This window comes from Carya illinoinensis, chromosome 1 (assembly GCF_018687715.1).
Source record: "Carya illinoinensis cultivar Pawnee chromosome 1, C.illinoinensisPawnee_v1, whole genome shotgun sequence".
NCBI classification, from domain to species: domain Eukaryota; kingdom Viridiplantae; phylum Streptophyta; class Magnoliopsida; order Fagales; family Juglandaceae; genus Carya; species Carya illinoinensis.
In genome coordinates this window covers 47,542,221-47,565,220 of record NC_056752.1, presented here as the reverse complement: position 1 = coordinate 47,565,220, position 23,000 = coordinate 47,542,221, and the positions used below count along the sequence as shown (strand labels likewise).

Below are 23,000 nucleotides of genomic sequence, written 5' to 3'. Positions count from 1 at the left end.
AAACTAAAAAGCCTTGCTCCTTGGACCTCACAGCAAAGCAAATGGATACGAAATGCCCAAGCCGGTATCGCATTCTGCCGTCACATACCCAATCTCTTTAGAGCTTTTTAGTGTTTCAACCGCGTTCTACATAATAATTCTCAGAAACAGCTTGCCAAGAAAATTGAATATAAAAAATTCTACGAAATTTTACGTGCAGTTATTTTTATATATTCTTTATACATTTTTTTAATATGATTAGATGTGTCATTTTTTTAAAAAAATAATTATTTTAATAAAATATATAAAAAATACGTAAAAATGACTGTATATATCAAAATATCTATTGGGATATGCTTTACATTGAACAAAGGGTTGATGTACACTAAACAATATCAAAATAATGAGCAACATTAGATTGAAAATCTTGACTTCTACATGAAGCTTTAGGCACAAATTTTATTAGCTTATCATATGGTTGCGTGAATAAATATAAATTATTTTCCTTGGGCTTAAAAAATTGTGTTTATTTATCACGTGGTAATATTCCTTTTCGTTCAATTTTTTTTGAGATACTTTTGAAGGGTAAAGATTCAAAGCTAACTAGAAAGCATCCTGACGAACCTTTTAGCAGTCACAAATAAAAAAACAAAAAGGGCATATGAAAAAGTGAAACCCATTTTTTCTTAAATTCCTTTGAAAATTGAAACCTTCCACATCTCGGAGTCTCGGACGGGCTATATTATATCCCAATGCGGCATTAAAGAGAAAATCCTGATTTTCTGTGGATTTTCCCTTTAGCTTCCTTGAAAGGGTGTTCGGAAAGAGGATTAGGAAGAAAGGAGGATAAAGAAAGCTGCCCAAGAAAAAGAAAGCAAATAGAAGTTTTTGAGTTGGGGACCGACAACCTGAAAGAATGACTACACCCTTACCTTCGAGACTGCTGTTGCCTCTGACCACCACCACCACCACCACCACTTCTTTCTCTTCTCCCTCCTCCACTTCTTCTTCACCAGATTTTCCTTGCAAATCCCTGAAAACCCTCCGTTTTGGAAGCCCCAATTTCAGTCTCTATTCTCCCTGTTCCCCGTCATCTTCATCGTTTACTCGTTCTCACCGCAGATGTATTCGACAACACAGACGTTCTCTCTCCAGACCAACGGTATCTTTCTCTCTCTCGCTCGCTCGCTCGCTCGCTCTCTGTGCGCGCACGCGCGTGTAGGTGAATTTAAGAGTCGGGCTTTGTAGATTGAGATGTTTTAGATGCAGAAGTTCGTAAATTTGTTAGCTTTGGGGAGTTTCTTATCCTTAGCTTCTGTTTAAATGCATAGGCTATAATGGGTCTCTATTCATTGGTCGCATTCTCTCTGTCTCTGTCTTTCTGTCGCTACCATTTGTAATTAGCTTTACATATGTTAATTTACGACGAATATTTTAAAAGGGTCTTGTTTGTTTAGTGATTGAAGGGTTCCTGAGTGGTGGACATAAAGATGCAGTAATGGGGTTCTTTAACTTCTTTGTGATCTATTTACATTTTAGTTTCATGTTTTGGAAAGTGTAAATCCCATTAATTTGCTCAGTTTTTTAGTTTAATGCCATCTTACACATATTCTAGAAAGCATTGTGCGCTAAGTGGATCCCCACATTTAAATTGTTGTTGTAAGTTCATTGCTTATTCAATCAGAGACAACCGCAGCTAGTAGATTTATTTGCCTGGTCAAACGTGCCAAGTGCCAAGTCATAGACCTTAATGTATCCATATTTGTGGAACTTGAATAATAATGTATCCACATTTATGGAACTTCAATAATCCTCTACACCTGTAATGTTCAAAGTTGTATTTTTGGTTTCATATGAACTCTATCTAACAGTCAGAATATAAGGCTTTGCTTAGTTTACCATTTTGAGATGTGATTATGTCTTTGTTACCATGCATCATCACATGCGGGGAAGAATTAAGCTCCCTTTAAACTTCCTTGGTCTCGAAATGATCAGGTTTGATAGATGGAAATTGCACTGTAAGACTATCACTCCACTATCAACATGAATCAAAGCTCATTTTGGCTTGAACTTGTACGATCACCACTCTTGTGGGCAGTTGGTTTTCACTAATGATTTACTACCAGGGGCTCTGTTTTTATTTACTGGTATAGTGGCTTTGTGGACATATGAGAAGGGATCAAGGCATGGAAAATTGGGAATATGAAGAGGAGAATGTGATTAGCAAGTTTGGTTCAGATGAAGAGGTTGGCAATCAAATTCCAACACAAGCTCAATCTATTGTAGAAGGATCAGGGACAGTTCTGGTATCAGAGTTTAACCCTGTGCCAGATGTAGACTATCTGCAGGTATGTAATTATTGTGTTCGAAATTGGTACTTCGGTTAATGAATTCTGTTATTTATTTTCCTTTCCTTTCCTTTTCTTTTTTGGGGAGGGAAGGGGGGGGGGGGGGGGGGGGGGGGGGGGGGGGCAGTGGGTGTGGGAGAGGGGGTTGTTTAATTACGAAAGGATGACAATGAGACTGGTTGAAAAATTGACCCTGCTTCACCCCCCCTCCCCACAAAAAAAAAAAAACAAAAATAAAGGGTTATTCAGATGGACAATGAGGTGGATTCAGGACTTTGAAAGTGTCCAAGGCTGCCCCAAATATGTAACTGATTTGCCCTTTGTTATACATACCTTACATGTGTCCATATGTGTTTGGTTTATATTTCCATACCTGCTGGCTCTGTCTCAAACCTCATGCATCACTGGCACAGCTGCATTCTCCGAACCATCTGTCTCTCCCTTATGTACGCGCACACACACATTTTCACAACCACACCTAGTTTTCTCCTATGTGCCAATTTGTCAGATAGCAAGAATTTTTTTTCCACATTAAGTTTTTTGTCTTTTCTTTTTGGTTTTTCCTTTTTGACAAGTCTTTTGTTTTTTTCTTTTTATGCAGGAGTTATTGGCCATTCAACAGCAAGGGCCTAGAGCTATTGGCTTTTTTGGAACACGGAATATGGGTTTCATGCATCAAGAACTTATCGAGATTCTTAGCTATGCTATGGTTATAACTGTAAGATGCTGTAATTTGAACTTGGTGTATCTTGTGTGTGGCATTGTGGGTACTCATTGAGCACATTAGATGTTTATATATTATATGCTCCTTATTTGCTGCCTCAGTTTTGCTCTTTCTGACTTGCTGCATAACTTCTTGCAGAAAAATCACATTTTTACATCTGGAGCATCTGGAACTAATGCAGCTGTCATTAGAGGTGCTTTAAGGGCTGAGAAACCAGAGCTGCTTACAGTGATTTTGCCTCAAAGTTTAAAAAGGCAACCTCCTGAGAGCCAAGAGTTATTATCAAAAGTAAGAGTTCGGTTATACCCACACTTGCATTACATTCATCCTCATTGATTTCGAACTAATTGTTTTTACAATTATCTTTCTAATGGTTTTTAAACCATCAGATAAACCAAATACAAATCATGTCATAGTTACTTTGCATTGTTTCTTACTTGATATGCTTGACCAATATTTATCGTAATTTCTGAAAGGAAATTCTTCTAAATATTATAATCATCCAGCAATAGCTGCAAAAAAAGTTCTAACATGCAATCATTTCTTCATGGTGATGTTCATACAGTTATCAAATTCTAGATTCAATGCATTATCTGTTTTAGCCTCAAGCATGTAATAAGTTTGCAAAGTAATTGTTATGCTGTACACCATGAAAACTTTCCGATGCAAATCCTACATGGGAGACTATTATTGCTGACGATAAATATTATGACTGACTGGCTTGATTTTTCTAAACAACTGAGGCAAAATTTTGACACTCAGGTGTTATGGTCTGACTTGAAATGTTTCTAAAAAATTTCTTAGGAAGTTCAGTTACAGTTCACATATGTTCCAGCTATGAAGTCTATTCTTTTTCTGACCTCTAAAAGGAATTGAAAGGGAAAAAAAAAAAAAAAGGAAAAAGGGGGTACAGTTGTGATCATTTTTGTGGGATTGCAGGTGAAGAATGTGATAGAGAAGCCTTACAATGATCATCTACCTCTGATAGAAGCAAGCAGGTTTGCAATAGCTCTTTTTTTTTTCTTTTTTCTTTTTTTTTTTTAAATCATTTCATATTAGGTGTTAGGCAAAAGGCTAGTTGCTTGTTAGTTGTTCCGTACTGATAGGGTGTTGCCTATTAGGGAAAGTCGTCTCCTCACTATGAAACTAGGGGAATCAGTTTCCCTTCTGCAAATTTCTCTCCATCAAAACTGTGGCAGTAAGTGCCACAAATTCTGTTTTATCAAAGCTAAACTCACTGGTATCAGGCATGAGCCAATGGGTTCAACTGTCAATGAGATGAGCTGACTTTATTCTGACCATTGCTCTGTTCATCATGTAGTGAGCTTTGGGTTTGTGAGCAAATCTCAACTGAAGTGTTGAGTTTTACTTTTCTAGGTGACTGAGCAAGACCAAGAATTCTGAGCTTGACGAACCTTTGTGACAAGCCTACCTAAAGTTGTTTACCCATAAAATTTGTTCTGGCAAAAACTGCTTTGAGAATCAGGAATGAAATCTAGTTTATCTAACACATAACTCCTTGCAATATGGTGATTTACTCTCGTTGTATCTAACCCTAGTCTGCTTCCATCTAACACAGAACTTCTTTTAGATGCACTCTTTCTGGGTTTCAATGTAATAGAACGTGTTGAAATGTGGGCACAAGGTTACTTATATCTGTCTAGGCTAGTAAATAATCCATCTTATAAGCTGACGAGTTCTTAACATGATCTGAGAGGTGAGTTTTACGTGAACGCCCTGTTCTATGCATGGGTGCAACTGTTGGTCAAGGTTTGAGTAAGGCAGGCAGACAGGCAACCAAATCTTTTTATGAATTTCATCTATTGTTAGTAACAGGAATTTATAGCCTTTTTATGGTGAAACTGCAGGCTGTGCAATATGGATATCATTTCACATGTACAACAAGTCATTTGCTTTGCATTCCATGATAGTAGGTTGCTTATGGAAACTTGTCAAGAGGCTAAAAATATGCGGAAGATTGTGACTCTTTTCTACTTGGACTAGAGCTAATTACCCATTGCTGTATATGCATTGTTTGAGAGAGAGAGAGAGAGAGAGAGAGAGAGAGGTTTCTTATTCTTTGTTTGTAAATTAGGAGAAGAAATAAGACAGATATTGTTTCTGTAGATTGTAACAGTAAGAAATGGGGTCAATTTCCCCACTTTCCTTTGTTGGAAAGAGGTGATTTCTTATTGGTTTTATTATTAATAGGAATGACATTATTACAGATGTACCAATCTGAATGTATGCTTGTGCATGTTGCTTACACTTTACATCGCTTTGGCATAACTTTTTTCTTGAAAATTACATTTTAATTACCACCCATTTTCTATTAATTATATCCTCTAAATGTAGAAAAGTTGCAACATGCTTCTTAAATTATCATTTAGTTTTAATGCCATATATTTTTGTCAAGATCCATCTTTTATGATGAATGAAACAATCTTTTTTTTTTTTTTTTATAAGACAGGTGGCATAATCTTGACGGCTATTGATAGTATGTATATGGGGTGCATGGTAACTTTATACGTAATTGAAATTGAACATTGCAAAAATGAAAAATGTACTTATCCTCTTTCTTCTTTTTTCGTACTTTTGTTTTGGAAAACATTGCTTAATTCCACGAATAATACTAAAAAAAAAAAAATTAAAATAGAATCCCCATAGCTTTTTAATTAAAGAAAACCCCCCTGGACCAAACCCTCGGAAGATGCTTATTTTATTGTTTGTGAAACTTGAAATATATTTATCTGTGAAAAGATATTCAAATTTCTATTTCGTATCTAAAATTATCAGTCCTGATTTAAATGATTCTAAGGCCATCAACTAACAAATATAAAAGCATTGGTTTTTTCACTTCCTCCAAAGACTCATGTTTATATTACATGCACCCACATTTTTATCCCAAAGGTTCTTCATCAAACTTCTTTTAAATCCGCCGGCGGTGGCGGCATTCTCGACATATGATCCGAAAGCTGGAGCAGTTCCCCCCATCCCCCGGGGCTACAGTGTAACACACCAGGGTATGCAAGGATTGAAAGGGGGTGAGAAATTAGAATCCTTCAGAAACAGACAGGAAGAGAGACGAAGATAGATAGAAACTGAGAGAAATTGTATTCTTGTTAAAATGATTCGTCGGTTCTCCCCATACACGCCTACAATCACTTGTATAGTAAAATCCTACTACTTACTGCCTCCAGAGCCTCACCAAATAGCAGTAAAGTGTTGATAACAATCAACAAGGGTAAAATAGTAAAACAACTACTACTTGACTACCGAGCCGATTAAGGCTTAACGCTTTATAGATAGATAATTGAGCCAAAGCCCATACACGGATCATGCATGCAGAACGAGTTAAGGCCGTCCGTGCCCCTGGCCCACGAACAGCCCCAACTCCCCTTAAGCTCTGCGGTGCCCTAATGCGTGCGACATACAGAGCATGAAGATCACCTAGATGCATGCCTCTTCGAGTAATATCAGATTGAATGTGAAAGACTACTTTTTTCTTCTCAATCCCGTGTCCAATGTTTTTTTTTGGCTGGATTTCCAGTGTCCAATGCTTGCAAATAGAATGAAATACCTGAAGTAAACAACACTGCATCCAGGAATTCAAGACTAGGAAACTCATACTGAAAAGTGTAACCTCAATACTCTCATAGCCGATAAGCCATTCCCCGGAGTTGGGCCTACCTTGCTGCCTAGGCTAAGCAAGGTCTTGAAAATCAATGTTTCTAACCTTAAAGCAACTTTTGCATAAAACATTTTTATTTTATTTTTATTTTTATAGGTAATCAAGAAATTATATTCATAGAAATAAGCAAAGCGCACATACACAGGTAGTACACATGGGAAACACCTAACTAGAGACTTCTGCATAAAAATGACTGCTCTCAAAATTCAACTCACATTTAAGCCAAGACAGTCATGACTACTACATGAAACATATGACCGTACTCAGTAAGATATGCATCCATAGAAAGCAATGTGCTGCTGATGACAGATAATTCATCTTAACTACACCGCATGTACCTGATTTTGATCCACACATTTGTTTTTGGAAGAGGTCGAGACTTCAATTCAATTTAATAAGCACTCACTTGTGGTAGGAGAATACCATGGGTTATAATGATTCAAAAATCCCAAACCAAGGTGTAAAAATCCAGAACTAAACCATATTACTGAAAGATCAAACAAACAGACACCTATACAACCAATCTACTTGCATCAAATCTGACGTAGCCCTAATCGAAATTTTGATCCACATACGAGGTACTACTAGTCTACTATGTATAAATTAGAGTAACTTTTGGTATTCCATTCAATTTACCATTTCCAACCTTCAAGTACGCACATTTAAGTTTGAAAAACCTAGGTTGTGTCTACATTATAATTTGGAATGTTACATATGCCCAACACTTGGCACATGTTTTGTTTATGAACACACATTACCCATCAACTCTTTAGTTGTAGAAAACAAAGCATGGAGTAGCCTTTGATAATTTACGACTGTGCTGGAAACCATATCTGTATTGCAACTACGTACCATGAGGGGAAAAAAATGCTACAGGAACAAACCTCTATATAGCTTCACCAAACTATGGATGCTAGCTGTCATTGTCATCAGAGTAGCCGTCATCACTATCTGGCTCATATATTTCATATTCTTCGTCACTTACATTTGCATCATGTGTATTATCACCACCTGCTTCAGTTGATGGAAAACTATCAAATATCTCTTGTAAATGGGTTGCTGAGATGTTCTCCACGTTGAGATCTAGGCATGATATAGGAAATCCAATGGTTTCAGAAGATTTTCAAAAACATTTCCAAAACAGTTAGCATCAGTTTGTTTTTTTTCACTTGAAGGAATCTTTGTGAATATGGAATTGTACTTGCATCTCCGTCATTGCATTGTATAGAAATGGTTTTTTGGTCAGAGTACCGCCATTCTTTCAAATAAATATTGTTTTCATTGGTTCTCTCTTTTTACTCTCAATAAAGATTATGCAAAACTTGTGAGAGGGCCAGCCTACTAATTATTATACTAAAATTAAAGGCACGAAAAAAGGCCAGGATCTTCATGGTATAAGGATACATGCTTGTGCCTGCAGATATATTTCACTGTCCTCTTCGGCCTGGAAACATGAGAGCATGATATTAGGCACACTTAGGATAAAAAAGGCACAGTATATATCCAGCAAAATGTAAAGTCAGAACATGGAAAAGCCAATACCAGATCAAGTGCCTCGTATTGATCCAATTCTTCTTCAGCATTGTCAACTTCATCTTCTTCTTCTTCCTCAACATTATTGGGTTCCTCATCTTCATTTCTTGTAGATTCTACATCATTAAATTTAATCAGGGCTGTCAAAATTACAAAACTGAACGAGCATGCAAGTAAAGATTCTCACAATGGGCTGGTCGCACACAGATATAAAACACACATGTAACATGTCATGAAAAGAAGTAAACAAGTCTTGAGGAATGGACACGAAAGCAAACTTTTAATCCCAAGATTTCGTGCAGATAGCAAAATGGCATAACAGGCCATCATTGGCCTTTTACTCCAGCAGTGATTCATTAAGGGGTCTTCTGGTACACGGCCCATAACAAAAATATTTGATACTTTTATAATGGAAAAATAGTTAAACAATTCTCATAACATTGACAAGATTTTTATAGATTTAACAAAGAAAGGGATGGGACTAAAGAGCTAGGCTAGCAATGTTCTTGTTAAATGTCAGGTTGACATGATTGCTGATCTATTACCAGAGTTCCTTTGGAATATTTTGACAGGCTATAATGAAAAGCACAAAGAGCAGGGTGATACCAAAAAATCTCAGGATTTAAAATAGTTAGCATTTATCAGGTGATCAGACCTACACACTATTAAAACTCTGGTTTCTGTCCCGTTTGATCACACTGATCCTAGGGTGCACGTATAGGATTCAAAAACCCACGGTTCAACTTATATTCCATCTCTCTGACAGAGTTTATAGTAATATCATTTCAGTTCTGGCATGATCATCTGAAAGGATAGATTAAATGACATATAGATCATCCTTTTGAGGTTGTTTGAATTTCGTGTCTTTTTGCATATTTGGTTTGAGAAGAAAACCCAGGGGCAGGGGAATTTGTGGTTTACCATATAATGTGAGGAAGAGTCCCGGCTATTAATATTATAATTGAAAAGATTTTACAATCGTGAAGAGTCCTCAAGTTTAGTCATCAATTGGTACCTGCATTGGTTTGCTGTTGCACTTCACCAGGCTTTAAGGCACTCTTGTTGCATTCCTTCTTTAACTTTTCAAACCTTTCAGAAGCAGCTCTAAGTAAGTTTTCTGCACCAGGTTTAGGGAAGATTGATAGGAACCTCACCATAAGACGCTGTCTTAAGCAATTCAGCATATGGTATGAGAACCATCCTGTTCCAAACTGCAAGACTAAACGATAAGCTAAATATGATCCCATAAAACCAAGTAGATAGCTAGTAAATTTTAGATACCCACACTATATGCAAATGGTAGACATATATTAAACATAGAAATATAGTAGGATTTCTATCACTAAATCAACTATATGGCAGTAAGAAATAATTTTATAAAAATATTTGGCAAATGTTCTCTAAAATCTTTAAGACTCTTGTGGGATGGTATTTTCAACCAGACCATAGTGGCATGGGTTATGCCCAGAAGGGTAGTGGACATTTTTAGGTGTTGGAGGGGATCTAAGGGGTAATATGATTCCTCAGTGTATTATGTGGTGCCTTTGGATGGAGAGGAATGGTAGGTGTTTTGAAGATCAGGAGTGTTCCTTGGAGGATCAGGACATTTTTAGGTGTTGGAGGGGATCTAAGGGGTAATATGATTCCTCAGTGTATTATGTGGTGCCTTTGGATGGAGAGGAATGGTAGGTGTTTTGAAGATCAGGAGTGTTCCTTGGAGGAGCTGAAAAGATTCTTCTTCAACACTCTATTTACTCGGGCTTCTGTCATTGATTGTGATGGGACTAGTCTTCACAATTTGCTTGTATCGTTCTCTAAGTCCTAGTCCTAGTTGTCACTACGTGTATTCCATACATACTTCCTATGTACTTGGGCTATGCCTCTTTTCTATTAACAATATTTTTTCTTACTCACCAAAAAACTCTGTAAAACCTCTTGTGCCAAAAATGGTCATCAGTTCTAACCTATTTATTCAAGGAAGAAAACACAAAAAGAAACATAAAAGGAAACAGCATTTCTAGGATTCCTCCATGGCTTCATCGGGGGGTTAAGTGTTGGTCTTCAGCCAATGCAGTGCTCTTTTCTATTAACAATATTTTTTCTTACTTATCAAAAAACTCTGTAAGACCTCTTGTGCCAAAAATGGTCATCAATTCTAACCTATTTATTCAAGGAAGAAAACACAAAAAGAAACGTAAGAGGAAATAGCATTTCTAGGATTTCTCCATGGCTTCATCGGGGGTTAAGTGTTGGTCTTCAGCCAATGCAGTGTACTCTTTATTTGGGATCTTTGCACAAGGTACCCTATGGTGAGCTATGCGGGGTGTTATTTTCCTTTCGGAAATGGTGTTTTCTTACCATGGGACTAGTGTTTCCTCAATCTATGAGTGGGATGCCTAAGTGCCTAGTAGTGTTTGTTTAATAATCCAACCATTATAGTTTCTTTTTTTTATAAGTAATAAGTTATTTCATTGATATAAAGATAGGCATAGCCCAAGTACACTAGAAGTACACAAATGCATTCCAACCATTATAGTTTCTATGGAAAATAGATGCTTTCTTTTGGTCCTCCTTTGACAACAGCTAAATGATATAAGATTTCATTTTGGAATTGTAACTTGAAGTCTCTCTCTCTTTCACGTTGTCATACTGGCATCAAGCCATACATAATTTGACATGATGTATTGTGTATTTAAATAATTTGGGTCATGAGAAATTTCTCTTCACATAAATATTTAAGTTTGCGGTCATCTGTCGCCCTTCTGTTCCTCTCATGATTAGTGTTTCTAACCATCACAATTTCAGCATGGTGGTGGACCAAACTCCAGCAAGCTTTCTTTTATTCTTTTAATTCCATGTTCTCCCTCTAAAGATATAACAAAATGAAAAGAACAGAAGATGAATTAAAAAGGGATTCTAATTCAATGAGAGTTCCAATCAACAAAAAAGTGCAACCTGTAAAATGCCAACTTGCTAAAGTAAATGCCACATGGCAATTGCCTCTGGTGTACAGGAGTCCAAGTGACCTATAAAAGTTATAGTAACAAGTTCAAGACATTGCAAAAATATCATTTGAAAAAAACCTTGTCAAACAGCAGGCATTCTACTTCTCTGAACCTATAAGTGGAGTAACGGCTTTAACTATGCGCAAGCCAGCAAATCATCCGACGTGAGTAAAGGCATGATGATCTGCCCCAAGTACTAATTGAAGGAAATAATCATTTGATCTGCCCCGAGTCACTCCTAGTCCAAGATATTTTTCCGATAGGTATAAAAAAATTTATTAATAAGAACAACAGGCATGGCCCAAGTACACACGATGCATACAAGAGAAAGTACCCAGTTAAGAAACAGAGGCAGATAATAGAACTTAGTTATCACCTTAAGAGATTGCCAAATGAACCCTCAAGACCAAATTGCTTTGGATGAGAGATGATAGAGCCATAAAGTAAGTTAAACTAAAAATTTGAGAAAAAATAAATGAAAACTAAGCAAGTTGTGAGTTGCATGTGTGTGATACAGATATAAACAAATACGTCAACACATAGGGAAGAAGAAAAATATTTTTAACAAAGCTCAATATAAGAAAATCACCGTGCAAGTTGTCTGCATTAAAGGCTTCCTTATCTCTTGTTGAATGTAATCATCGGCAAGTTCAAAAAACTGCAATGATGTCTGGAACTTGTAAGGAAAAACTTGAAATGCACATATTTCCTCCCATCTATGCTTTAATCTGCATCAAGTACAAAGAAAAAACATCAACATCAACATTCATATTGATGATGAAGGAATCAAAGTTCGCAAATATGATCTATTGTACTCCAGTGAAATTAGAGTTTTGTTTATGAGAAACTGAACAATTCAGTTTGCTACGTTGCCTAGGTTCTTCATTCAGCACTCTTCTTATTTCTATTCTTATTCCTCTCCTCCAACTATAGGCAGTTGTTCCCTGTTTCAATGGTTTTAGCTAATCCATACGATAAACCATGAAAAGTCCACAGAATCTTAGTCTGTCTTCCAAAATTGTGACCACCTTTCTCTTGTATACGTCTTGTATACATGGGCTATGCCTATTGTTTTCTATCAATAAAACCTATTGATTACTGATCCCAAAAATAAATAAATAAATAAATAAATCATGACCACCTTTCATTGCAAATAACTCTAAAATTAAATTCATCAAAGGTGCCCTGCATGAAACTAAACTTCATGTGGCACCAGAAATTTACATCAAGCATATCCAGTATAGAATACCAATATCCTTTTCTTTTCTTTTTTTTCTTTTCTTTTTTTCTTTTTTTTTTTAATTTTATTTTTTATCGGTAGTAGAGTATACCAATATCTGTAAAAAAATAAAATAAAATAAAAAAGGCATGCAAAACAACAAAATGGGCACTATTTTTCAAACAAATCCAAAAATAATGCATATTCTGGTAACTATGAGACACATTTTGCTTAGACTAAATACAACAATGAATTAGTGCCCTAAAAAAGATGCCTAAAGCAAAAGGAGAAAACTCTGAAAAGAAGTTACCCTTTGGCTGCATTAGCGTCACAATAACTTCGTAATGGTTGTGGTACACGAAAATCAATTCTCTGATATCTGCTAAAGTAAATACTCTGGAGCTAAGCATCAAAATGGTAAATATTCCAAATCACTCTAATTCCAATAAGCATTAATTGTACGAGATAGAAGTATATGCATATACAAACACACCACATTTTTATCTTATGTATCTTCTTCGAAAATAATGAGCATGCAAGTTGTTAGTGTAACAATTTCAGAAACAACTTCCACCCACTTTGCTTCTGAGAAGTCTTAAAACAGATGAAAACTCTGAAGTACCATAAAGGCAGGTCTATGCACATGCTGCAACTAAGTCAAACCAAAGATTTTATTTTAGTCAATTGCTTCAATTTTATAACAGCATCAGGTGCCTGTCCTTTCTTCCCCTTCTCTTTTTTTATTCACAAGTGAAAAAAATCCAAGTTTTAAATAAGGGTGACTCCCTACTGATTTAGTCCTTCTCGCCCCCAATTACAGAAATAATTAGTCAAAATGAAAATGTATTGTAGTCATATAAGAGAACAATATGAGTAGGTATAAGGATCTAACTCTGACCCTCGTAAAGGGAAGAAAAGCACTGAATTATCAAAGATTATCCTGATCCTACCCTTCTGAAAGGTCAAGAGTAAAATCTTGCTACTGCTAACAATTCCATATCCAGAGAGGCTAGAGAGGAGCAACGAAGTTAACTCACTTACATGGAACCACTGATACCCACCAAACCGGAAGAGAGAGAACATCACACGAGAAAGCAAGGATGTGTTGGGATCTTATTGGAGTTTGCAATATTAGATAACAAGATTGCCATGTTTTGAATAGTTTAAGTTTAAGTCTCCAGCTTTGGTTAAAATTTACGCTGCAAAATGGACTTATGCCATATCAAACTATGTGGTGAGCATTTTCTAATGCCTTCACCATAACTTTTTTTTTTTTTTTAATAAGTAATGCTTTCACCACACTTAAGAAGAGCAATTCAAACAAATATTAAAGCAGTTATGGCTTATCCTATCACACATATTGAATCATTAATTTAACTATTCAGACTTGAAAATATGAAAAGCAAGAATGTGTCTTCATGATTCCTTGCAAAAATAGCTAACTCTGTCTTTTCACAACCAAAATGAAAAATTTGAAGAGTTCTCACTAATGCATTTGATATTGATTAGAAATAGAAGTTTGGACATTATTCAAGAATCCTCACATGCGAGAATCAGGATCCTTGCGAGGATCGTATCCTTTTCTGATCCAAAACCTGAGAAATGGTCCACTTGAAAAGTAGTATGCAATCCTAGACAGAAGCCTGCAAGATCAGACAAATGCAAGGTCAGTGCCAAATATCAGATCCATCCAAGTTCCACAAAATTCTCAAATCTAATCATCTTCAATCAGCCCACTAAAAAATTTAACTACAAATGGGGAAGTTTCCAAAGAATACCTTCTAAACATTTTTTTTTTTATATAAGTAAGAAGTAATTTTATTAGAAACAAATGTATAGGCAAAGCCCATGTACCCAGGAAGTATACAAAAGAAAACACTTAAATACCTTCTAAACATCTCGACTGTAAAAGTTAAGCCCTTATCAAGCAAACGTTCAGTCAGTGATTCCTTGGGCCATATAGGTCGCTCATCAAAAAGATTTGATAGAAGCATCTGCCACTCCCATTGATCTGATCCTTGAGGTACATATCCCTCCCAATTGACTCTCTTAGGAATCTGTATGACTGTTAAGTGCAACATGGATGAAAAGAAAAGGATTGAAAACACATGTTGAGATTTCTCAAAACTCCAAACACATGTTTTACTTATTTCATGCTAGTGGTCCATAAAGTCACATTAAAACTCCAAAGTATCTATCCCCATGTGGGCTTTATAATTTACTCACAAAGATTTTTTTTATTTTAATTTGAGGTATGGTCTTCACTTCAGTAGCTAGAACAAATTCAAGCATTTGATATTGCCACTGCCTGAGCATTGATACTTTTACGGGAAACCATGTTTGCACCTTTTAAGTGTTGGGTACTTCTCAGATATTCCAACGCATCTCTGATCTTATTGGATACCACTGGACATGTATTGGAGATGGCTCAAACATTGGGATACAGCTTTTTCCCTATTCAAATGGAAAAATAATTTTAGGGAGATGTAAGAAGCATTTATGACATAGGTTTTGACGCTTTAGGTGTGTCATATGCCTCTTCGTTATCTAAGGGTGTTTGCATGATTAAACTTTATAATAACTTATACCTACATAGTATGCATCTTTGTATCTCTATCTAGATTCGCCAATCATGATTTCTAAAATAATTATTTATATTGAAGTCACACAAACAGGATATCTTTAATGTTAAAATCAATTGCAAGAACTGGCTCCATATCCATCTGCACCCAAAATAAAAAGGCGTCACTTTTAAAAATTATACACTGACAAGATAGTTGAAAAATAGGTTATTTGGAATGAAACAAATTTTATTTTGGGTTAAGTAGACGAAAATTTTATCAAAAAATGCAAAAGATGTAGCCCGAGTAAATAAGATGCATACAAGAGGCACATCTAATGAGAAAATAGCAAAAGCTAGAAGAAAATCATGAATAACTCAAAAGACAGATTGGAGTACTGAGTCAAAAGAAAGATCTTGAGAGGAAGTATGAAATAACTCAAAATAAAGATCCCTGCAAGCAAAATGAAATTACATCCAAAACTAGAAGGAATTGTCAAAATCAACAAGGAAGAAAAGAAGCAATTTTGACAGCAATAAAGCCTAGAAGTGGATATACAAATGGGTCATGCTTGGCAAGCATTCATCTATGCCAGATCACCAAAAATATGTAATTAGTCAAGGTCAGATTGACCATCCAAAGGCACAAAATCCATAGGACACTGAGTGTCACAACTCCAGCTCAAACTCCTAGGGGCAAGGAGTCTTAAGCTACATCAGAGGTAACTAAGAAATAGATTGATCGCTCCACACATTAGAAGCAGTGGCTATAGATTCAAGACTCCAGAGAACAATAAATTCATAAGAAACTAAGACATGCAGTCACCAATCAAACTAGCATCTCTTCCATTGGATTGTTCCACTAGGCCTAACTCACCAAGCAAACAGTTCAGCAAAAATAATTGAGCCAGAGAATTCAATGGAAACATGAGTATGAGCCCTCCTCAATCTCTTACATGTTTTTAAAAAAAAAATCGATTTTTGTGTTGCTCACTTGGTGCTTTCAAAAACTAATTGTAAACGCTTCTATTTCAGGACTAGATGATTTCATAACTTGCAACCAACTACATGTGAAGACAACATCATCCAGTAGACAAGCATGGTGAACTCTTCCTGACCTTGCACAAATATTCTCTTTCAATGAAAAGTAATGCAGTCAAAAACAGCTTTCAATTCACTTGCACAATTATGAGACCCTTCTCACAGAACCGGCTTGTTGGAGGCCGAAGCTTAATGCCTTATCCTTTGAGGCAATTGACTCTTAGAGTGTGCAGGTTTTGGAGAGACCTTTTGATGAAGATGAGATTTATAAAGTCATTTCCGGCATGGCTAAGGACAAAGTGCCGGGTCCAGATGGTTTTTCAATGGGTTTCTTTCAAACTTGTTGGGATATCATAAAAGATGATGTTATGCAGGTCTCTAGGGAATTTCACTCTTTTCAAAAGTTTGAAAAATCCCTTAATGCGATGTTCATTGCTCTCATCCCCAAGAAACACGAGGCTTTGATTATTGAGGATTTTCGCCCTATAAGATTATCTCAAAGGTTCTTGCCAACTGGTTAAGTCCTGTGATGGAACATATTATTTCCAAGCCTCAAAACACATTTATTCGTGGGAGAAAAATTCTTGACTCGGTACTCATTGCAAATGAGTGTTTGGACCATAGATTGAGGGAGGGAGGATAAGGTATTCTTTGCACGCTTGACATGGAGAAGGCCTATGATCATGTGAACTGAGAATTTCTCTTACACCTGCTTAGGAGGTGTGGCTTTAGTGATAGGTGGATTGCTTGGATGCGTCATTGTACTTCTACCACCTGGTTTTCAGTTCTAGTTAATGGTACACCTGCTGGTTTTTTCGATAGTTCTTTAGGTTTGCGGCAAGGAGACCCCCTATCTCATTTTCTGTTGTTATAGTTATGGAGGCTTTTAGCCGAATGGTGCAGGCTGCTGTTGGTAGAGGGTTCTTATCTGGTTTCCAGGTGGGTAATGGTTCTAGTGGCTCAATTATAGTCTCACACATTTTTTTTGCAAATGATACTTTACTTTTTTGTGAAGCGGATAATAGCCAGATCCAAACTCTACGTGCATTGTTACTATGCTTTGAAGCAGTGTCGGGGCTTAAGGTAAATCTTGACAAGTCTAAGATGGTTCCGGTGGGTGTAGTCTCAAATATACTCAGTTTAGCAAGCCTTTTGGACTGTCAGGTATCCTCTTTGCCACTGAAATACTTGGGTCTTGCATTGGGAGCAATGTTTAATGCTAGAGCTATCTAGGACGGGGTGGTGGAGAAGATAGATAGAAGGTTGGTTGGTTGGAAACGGGTGTATTTACCAAAACAGGGTGGTCGTCACCCTTATTAAGAGCACTCTTACTAATCTCTCCACTTATTTTTTGTCTTTGTTTCCTTTGCTGGTAGGGGTGGGGAACATGATTGAAAAGCTCTTTAAGGCATTCTTATGGGGGGTATGGGGGAGGAGAAGAAATTTCATCTGGTTAGATGGAAGACAGTTTGTGCTCCAGTTGTACAGAGGGGTTGGGAGTGTGTGACTTAAGAACTTTTAATAAAGCTTTATTGGGGAAATGGCTATGGAGATATCACTCGGAAGCAAGATCATTGTGAAAGGAAGTTATCAACGCTAGATATGGAGCTGTGTGGGGTGGTTGATGCTCTAACGAAGTGAGAGGGGGGTATGGTGTGGGTTTATGGAAGTTTATAAGGAAGGGGTGGTCATGCTTTGAGAAACATATTCGATTTGTAGCCGAAGAGGGCAACCGAGTCAGTTTTTGGCTGGATGTGTGGTGTGGAGATTATGCTTTGGAGAAAGTTTTTTAGGTTCTCTATCGTATTGCCACTAATAGGGAGGCTTCAGTGGCGGATTTGTGGCTACTCTCTCATTGTGCTCATCAATGGAATATTCTTTTTAACAAGGATTTTCACAAATGGAAATTATCTACTGTATTAGATTTTTTCAGTCTCTTATACTCTATGGGGACTCCTCTGGCTCAGTGTGATCGATTGAAGTGAAGATCTAACAATCATGAGAAATGTACTATTAAGGCTTACTATAAAATTTTGTCAACACAAGATTATCCTCCAATTCCTTGGAATAACAGTTGGAGGTCTCGTGTGCCTTCTAACCACGGACATTCTTTGTATGGAATGCCGCTCTTGGGAAGATCCTGACCACGGACAATCTGAAGAAGATGAATTGTGTACTGACAGATTGGTGTTATTTGTGTAAAAAGAATAAAGAATATGTGGATCACCTCTTACTGCATTGTGAGGTTACAAGGAAGCTGTGGGATGATATTTTTCACAGGGTTGATGGTGCTTGGGTTATGCCTTCAAGGGTGGTGGATTTGTTGGGTTGTTGGAAGAAGATACAACGTTGTTATCAAGTGGCAGCAGTGTGGAAGATGATCCCGTTATGTATTATGTGGTGTATTTGGTCAAAAAGGAATGCGTGGTTCTTTGAATATAAGAAATGCACTATGGCAGAGCTGAAGAACTGTTTTCTTCACACTTTGCTGCTTTGGTTTTCCACTATTGTACTAAACAGGGACAACGTTCATGATTTCCTGTCTTTAATTTATCACACTTAGAATGTATTTAGATGTTCTTATGTATACTTCCTGTATACACGGGCTATGCCTATTTAATTCAAATCAATAATATCTTATCTCTTATTTATATAAAAAAACAAAAAACAAAAAAACTCATATCCTTTTCTAGATCTACTTAGAGAAGGAAAATCTTCATCAAAACTAGGCCTAGCATGTTTCTCATTTAATAAATCCTAATATATCAATGGTCAAGCTTTTTGCTAAATAAGGAGGACCTTCAGCTTTCCTCAAACATGTCCATGAGGACTAAAAACAGACCACACCCAAGAGTCTGAAGATCTTTTTTTTTTCTTTTTTTTTAAGTAAAAGATAATATTTTTTTTTTGATAAATAAATAATTTTATTAATCAAACAATGACAACGCCTGAATTACAACTCTGATGCCCCACCTAAGTGGGTACATTAAAGGCAAGTAAAAGATAAATATTATTGATCTGAATGAAATAGGCATAGCTTGTGTACACATGAAGTATACATAAGAACACCTAAATACATTCTAGGAGCGATGAATTAAAGACAGGAAATCATAAACATTGTCCCTGTTTAGTACAATAGCGGAAAACCAAAGCAGTAAAGTGTGGAGAAAAAAGTTCTTCAACTCTGCCATAGTGCGTTCCTTGTCTTCAAAGCAGCACACATTCCTTTTCGACCAAATACGCCACATGATACGCAGCAAGATCATCTTCCAAACTACTGCCACTTGATGGCAGTCTTGCATCTTCCTCCAACAACCCAACAAATCCACCACCCTCAAAGGCATAACCCAAGCAACATCAACCATTTGAAAAATCTCATCTTATAATTCCCTTGTAATCTCACAATATAGTAGGAGGTGGTCCACAGATTCTCCATCCTTTTACATGTATAACACCAATCCATTGCTACACACCCCCTCTTCCTCAGATTATCTGTGGTCAAAATCTTCCCAAAAGCAGCATTCCATACAAAGAAGGCTACTTTAGAAGGCACACGAGACCTCCAAATGTTCTTCCAAGGAATCGGAGGATGATCTTGCGTTGACAAAATTTTATGGTACGCCCTAACAGTACATTTCTAGTGATTATTAGAACTTCACTTCAATCGATCACACCGTGCCATAGGAGTCTCATGGAATATAGGAGGATGAGAAAATCTGATACAATAGATAATTCCCAGTCATGAAAATTCATATTAAAAAGAATATTCCACTAATAAGAACTATGAGAGAATAACTGCATATCTGCCACTGAAGCCTCCCTATTAGCAGCAACACGAAAAAGAGCCGGAAATGCTCTTTCCAATGCATAATCTCCACACCACACGTTTTACCAAAAACTAATTCGATTGCCTTCTCCAATTACAAATCGAATATGTTTTTCAAAACATAACCACCCCCTTCTTATAAACTTCCATATTTTCACACCATACCCGCCTCTCACTTCATTGGAGCACCATCCACCCCAAGTAGCCTCATATCTAGTGTCAATAATTTCCTTCCACAATGAACCCTCCTTCGAGTGATATCTCCATGACCATTTCCCCAGTAAAGCTTTATTAAAAACTCTTAAGTCACATACTCTCAACCCCTCTACACAACTGGAGCACAAACTGTCTTCCATCTAACCAGATGGAATTTCTTCTCCTCCCCCATGCCACCTCATAAGAACGCCCTAAAGAGTTTCTAATCTTGTTCCCCACCCCTGCTAGCAAAGGAAATAGAGATAAATATATATACATATATATGTGGAGAGGTTTGTAAGGGTGATCTTAATGAGGGTAAGACAACCCCCTTTTGATAAATACACCCGTTTCCAACCAGCCAACATTTTCTCTATCTTCTCCACCATCCCATCCCATATAGCTATAGCCTTAAAAGTTGCTCTCAGCGGAAGACCTAGATATTTCAATGGCAAAGAGGACACCTGACAATCCAAAAAGCTTGCTAAACTGCATATATTTGAAACCGCACCCACCAGAACCATCTCAGACTTACCAAGATTCGTCTTGAGTCCCGATACTACTTCAAAGAAAAGTACCAGTGCACGTAGAGTTTGGACATTGAAGATCTTATTAATAGAAGCTTACAAAGCTTCATAGATGGGTATAATCCTAACATCAACTTCACTCGAGTAGCACAAATTCTAGTTTTGAGTTTCATAATACTAAGCTAAATTGCAGGATAAACATTAAAGGCCATGATAATGGAAACTTATAATAACTGCTTGATTACTTCCAAGTGATTGAATCCATATAACCCAGCAGCCTATCAAACTGCTACAGCTAAAGAAAAGCTATGTTTCTCAGTACATGGATGCAATTGGTTTGAAAATCTTCTCATATGCGTCATAGGTCATATAAGAAGCAGCTAATGAGAACTACCATAGCATCAGACTAGCCAATTTGTTCTAACAATAAAATTTCATGTCTATATGATTGCCACTTATAGTGAAAAAAATACCTTCCAATCTTGTTGCACAACTTCATCTTGTTTTGTTTTCGAACTTAATGTGGGCGGTGGTCTTAACCTGAAAGATATAAGGATAATTAAAACCAGCTCAAGAAACGATCAGAATTCAAACTATAGATATCTGATGGCTCCATCAGAAGCACATATCTAAGTTGGATGATTTTATTCTATTAAAATTTAGTTAAATTTGACTTCAAGTACTAATATACAGCATAACCTCAAATGTTGGAAGTTTTATAACGTGGGGAAGAAAACACAGTTCCAAGAACTAGTGAGGATCCCTGTTCATCCTTCTCTCTCTTTGAATCTTTCTTGTGATGCCGAATACAAGAAAAAAGCATCAAATATATTACCAGATAAGATAAATGCCTTACGCTAGATTCTCAGGCATATCCTTAAGCGAAAAAAGCGGGGGCAACAAAATCATAACATCCTCCTGATCCACATCCATCAGACCGCCCTTCTCTTTAAAAGTGAAAAAAAGGTAAAACAAAAGAAATAATAGACTGTGAGACAGTAACATAAAATAGATAACACAAACTCGAGTGAGTGGAAGAATCACCCTTCGGGAAAATGTTCTGAGTGACTGATATAATAAAACCGGACTCAAAGCCATAGCCTTGAACTTCTAAGTCAACACTAGTTACAGCCTAACACGGCAAATCAAGTTCTGAACTTGCGAGAGAGAGAGAGAGAGAGTCACCGAAATGTGGGTCCTCCATCTCGGCCCAATTTCTCTTTTTCCTTCGCTTGGCAACGTCCGCATGGACAGCCACAACATGCTGGTAGTCCACCATTCCTTCGAAGTGATAAGCCTCGGGGATGCGAGCAACGATGTCAGCGCAAACTTGGCCACCATCAGTACTGGACTCTTTCTTAGCTATTTTCAGCAGCAAATTGTCGCAGGGACGGAGCTCCCCGAACGCCGGGTGCGAATACGGATCTTCCGGGCGGAAACGGAGCTCCAACTTGTTCGATTGTGAACTGCGAGCCTGAAAATCAACAAAAACGATTCTCAGAACATAGACTATCAATTGGAAACAAAAAATTCAAAGGCACACCGGCAGGGGTTGGAGTTTGCGCACGCGCCTTGAGGATTCCTTCGGTGCCCCCGAGGGTCTTAACGGCACGTGCCGTGGAAGAAGGGTAGCCGGGATAGTGGACGGCGAAAGCCTCACTGCTCGGCAATACACCGGATGTGGCGCCGTTTTGTATCACTCCCATTTCGCTTATTGACAAGTTGTCGCAAGAAGGTAAGTACGGCAAAACGAAGTCTGGTTGGCAGAAGTGACTATTTGAAAAAAATTGAGTGTTATAAATCGGTTTGTATCGTCGTCTTTTAACTATCAATTAAAATTATCTTTAATTATGTTGTAAAATAATATTATTGTAAAATAAATTATATGACCATCTTGAACTAGCCATCAAGTGCATAGTATATAGTGCATAGTGCTAGCATAGTACTAGCATAGTGAGTTGGCCGACATATGCATAGTGCATAGTGCCAGTATAGTACTAGCATAGTGAGCTAGCATAGTCTCATTTGTACGCCTATATATATCGTTGAATCCTTTAAGGAATTCATAAGTTTGATAACATATCAATAAGAAAATCTCCTCTCTCATTCTCTCTCAATCTCTTGAAACTCTCCCCTTTTCATTGAGTTTATAACACGTTATCAGCACGATGTAAAAGAAAAAAAAAAAAATCTTCCACCTCTAGCTCCTTCTGGAGATCACTACCCTCAAATCTTTCTCTCAACATGTTGGTCTCGTTCGAACAGTTTTGCTGCGTTGCCATTTTTCACTTTGCGAGGTGTTCGAATCCTCGTCCGAGTGGCTCAAGGTCTAGGTTTTAAGCCGTGAATGGC

At 37.2% G+C, this 23,000-nt stretch overlaps 2 protein-coding genes across 8 annotated transcripts; one reads left to right on the top strand and one right to left on the bottom strand.

The window, feature by feature from the left end:
• The first annotated feature begins 663 nt into the window (after nt 1-663).
• On the top strand, nt 664-21,830 carry LOC122278725. 2 transcript variants are annotated; one of them, XR_006229335.1, is made up of 7 exons: nt 664-1,141; nt 2,133-2,327; nt 2,929-3,045; nt 3,190-3,339; nt 3,991-4,049; nt 4,920-5,119; nt 21,814-21,830. XR_006229335.1 is itself a non-coding variant. In XM_043088911.1 (6 exons), the coding sequence occupies exons 1-6, from the start codon at nt 896-898 to the stop codon at nt 5,053-5,055; spliced, it is 903 nt and encodes a 300-aa protein (XP_042944845.1). In that variant the 5' UTR covers nt 664-895; the 3' UTR covers nt 5,056-5,288. The 2 variants fall into 2 exon arrangements, 1 of the variants encoding a protein (XP_042944845.1); XM_043088911.1 differs by lacking the exon at nt 21,814-21,830 and having other exon boundaries at nt 4,920-5,288.
• LOC122278701 (general transcription factor 3C polypeptide 5-like) lies at nt 5,832-22,421 on the bottom strand. 6 transcript variants are annotated; one of them, XM_043088899.1, is made up of 14 exons: nt 22,220-22,421; nt 21,834-22,122; nt 21,505-21,595; nt 21,122-21,188; nt 15,180-15,222; nt 14,387-14,558; nt 14,044-14,142; nt 12,810-12,878; nt 11,870-12,008; nt 9,291-9,486; nt 8,285-8,391; nt 8,147-8,186; nt 7,627-7,825; nt 5,832-6,054 (listed from the first exon to the last, which is right to left on the bottom strand). In XM_043088899.1, exons 1-13 carry the CDS (start codon nt 22,352-22,354, stop codon nt 7,656-7,658), a joined length of 1,617 nt encoding a protein of 538 aa, XP_042944833.1. In that variant the 5' UTR covers nt 22,355-22,421; the 3' UTR covers nt 5,832-6,054; nt 7,627-7,655. The 6 variants fall into 6 exon arrangements, with proteins under 6 accessions (XP_042944833.1, XP_042944825.1, XP_042944826.1 ...); XM_043088891.1 differs by lacking the exon at nt 5,832-6,054 and adding an exon at nt 6,145-6,646; XM_043088892.1 differs by lacking the exon at nt 5,832-6,054 and adding an exon at nt 6,145-6,631.
• Between the last annotated feature and the right edge of the window lie 579 nt (nt 22,422-23,000).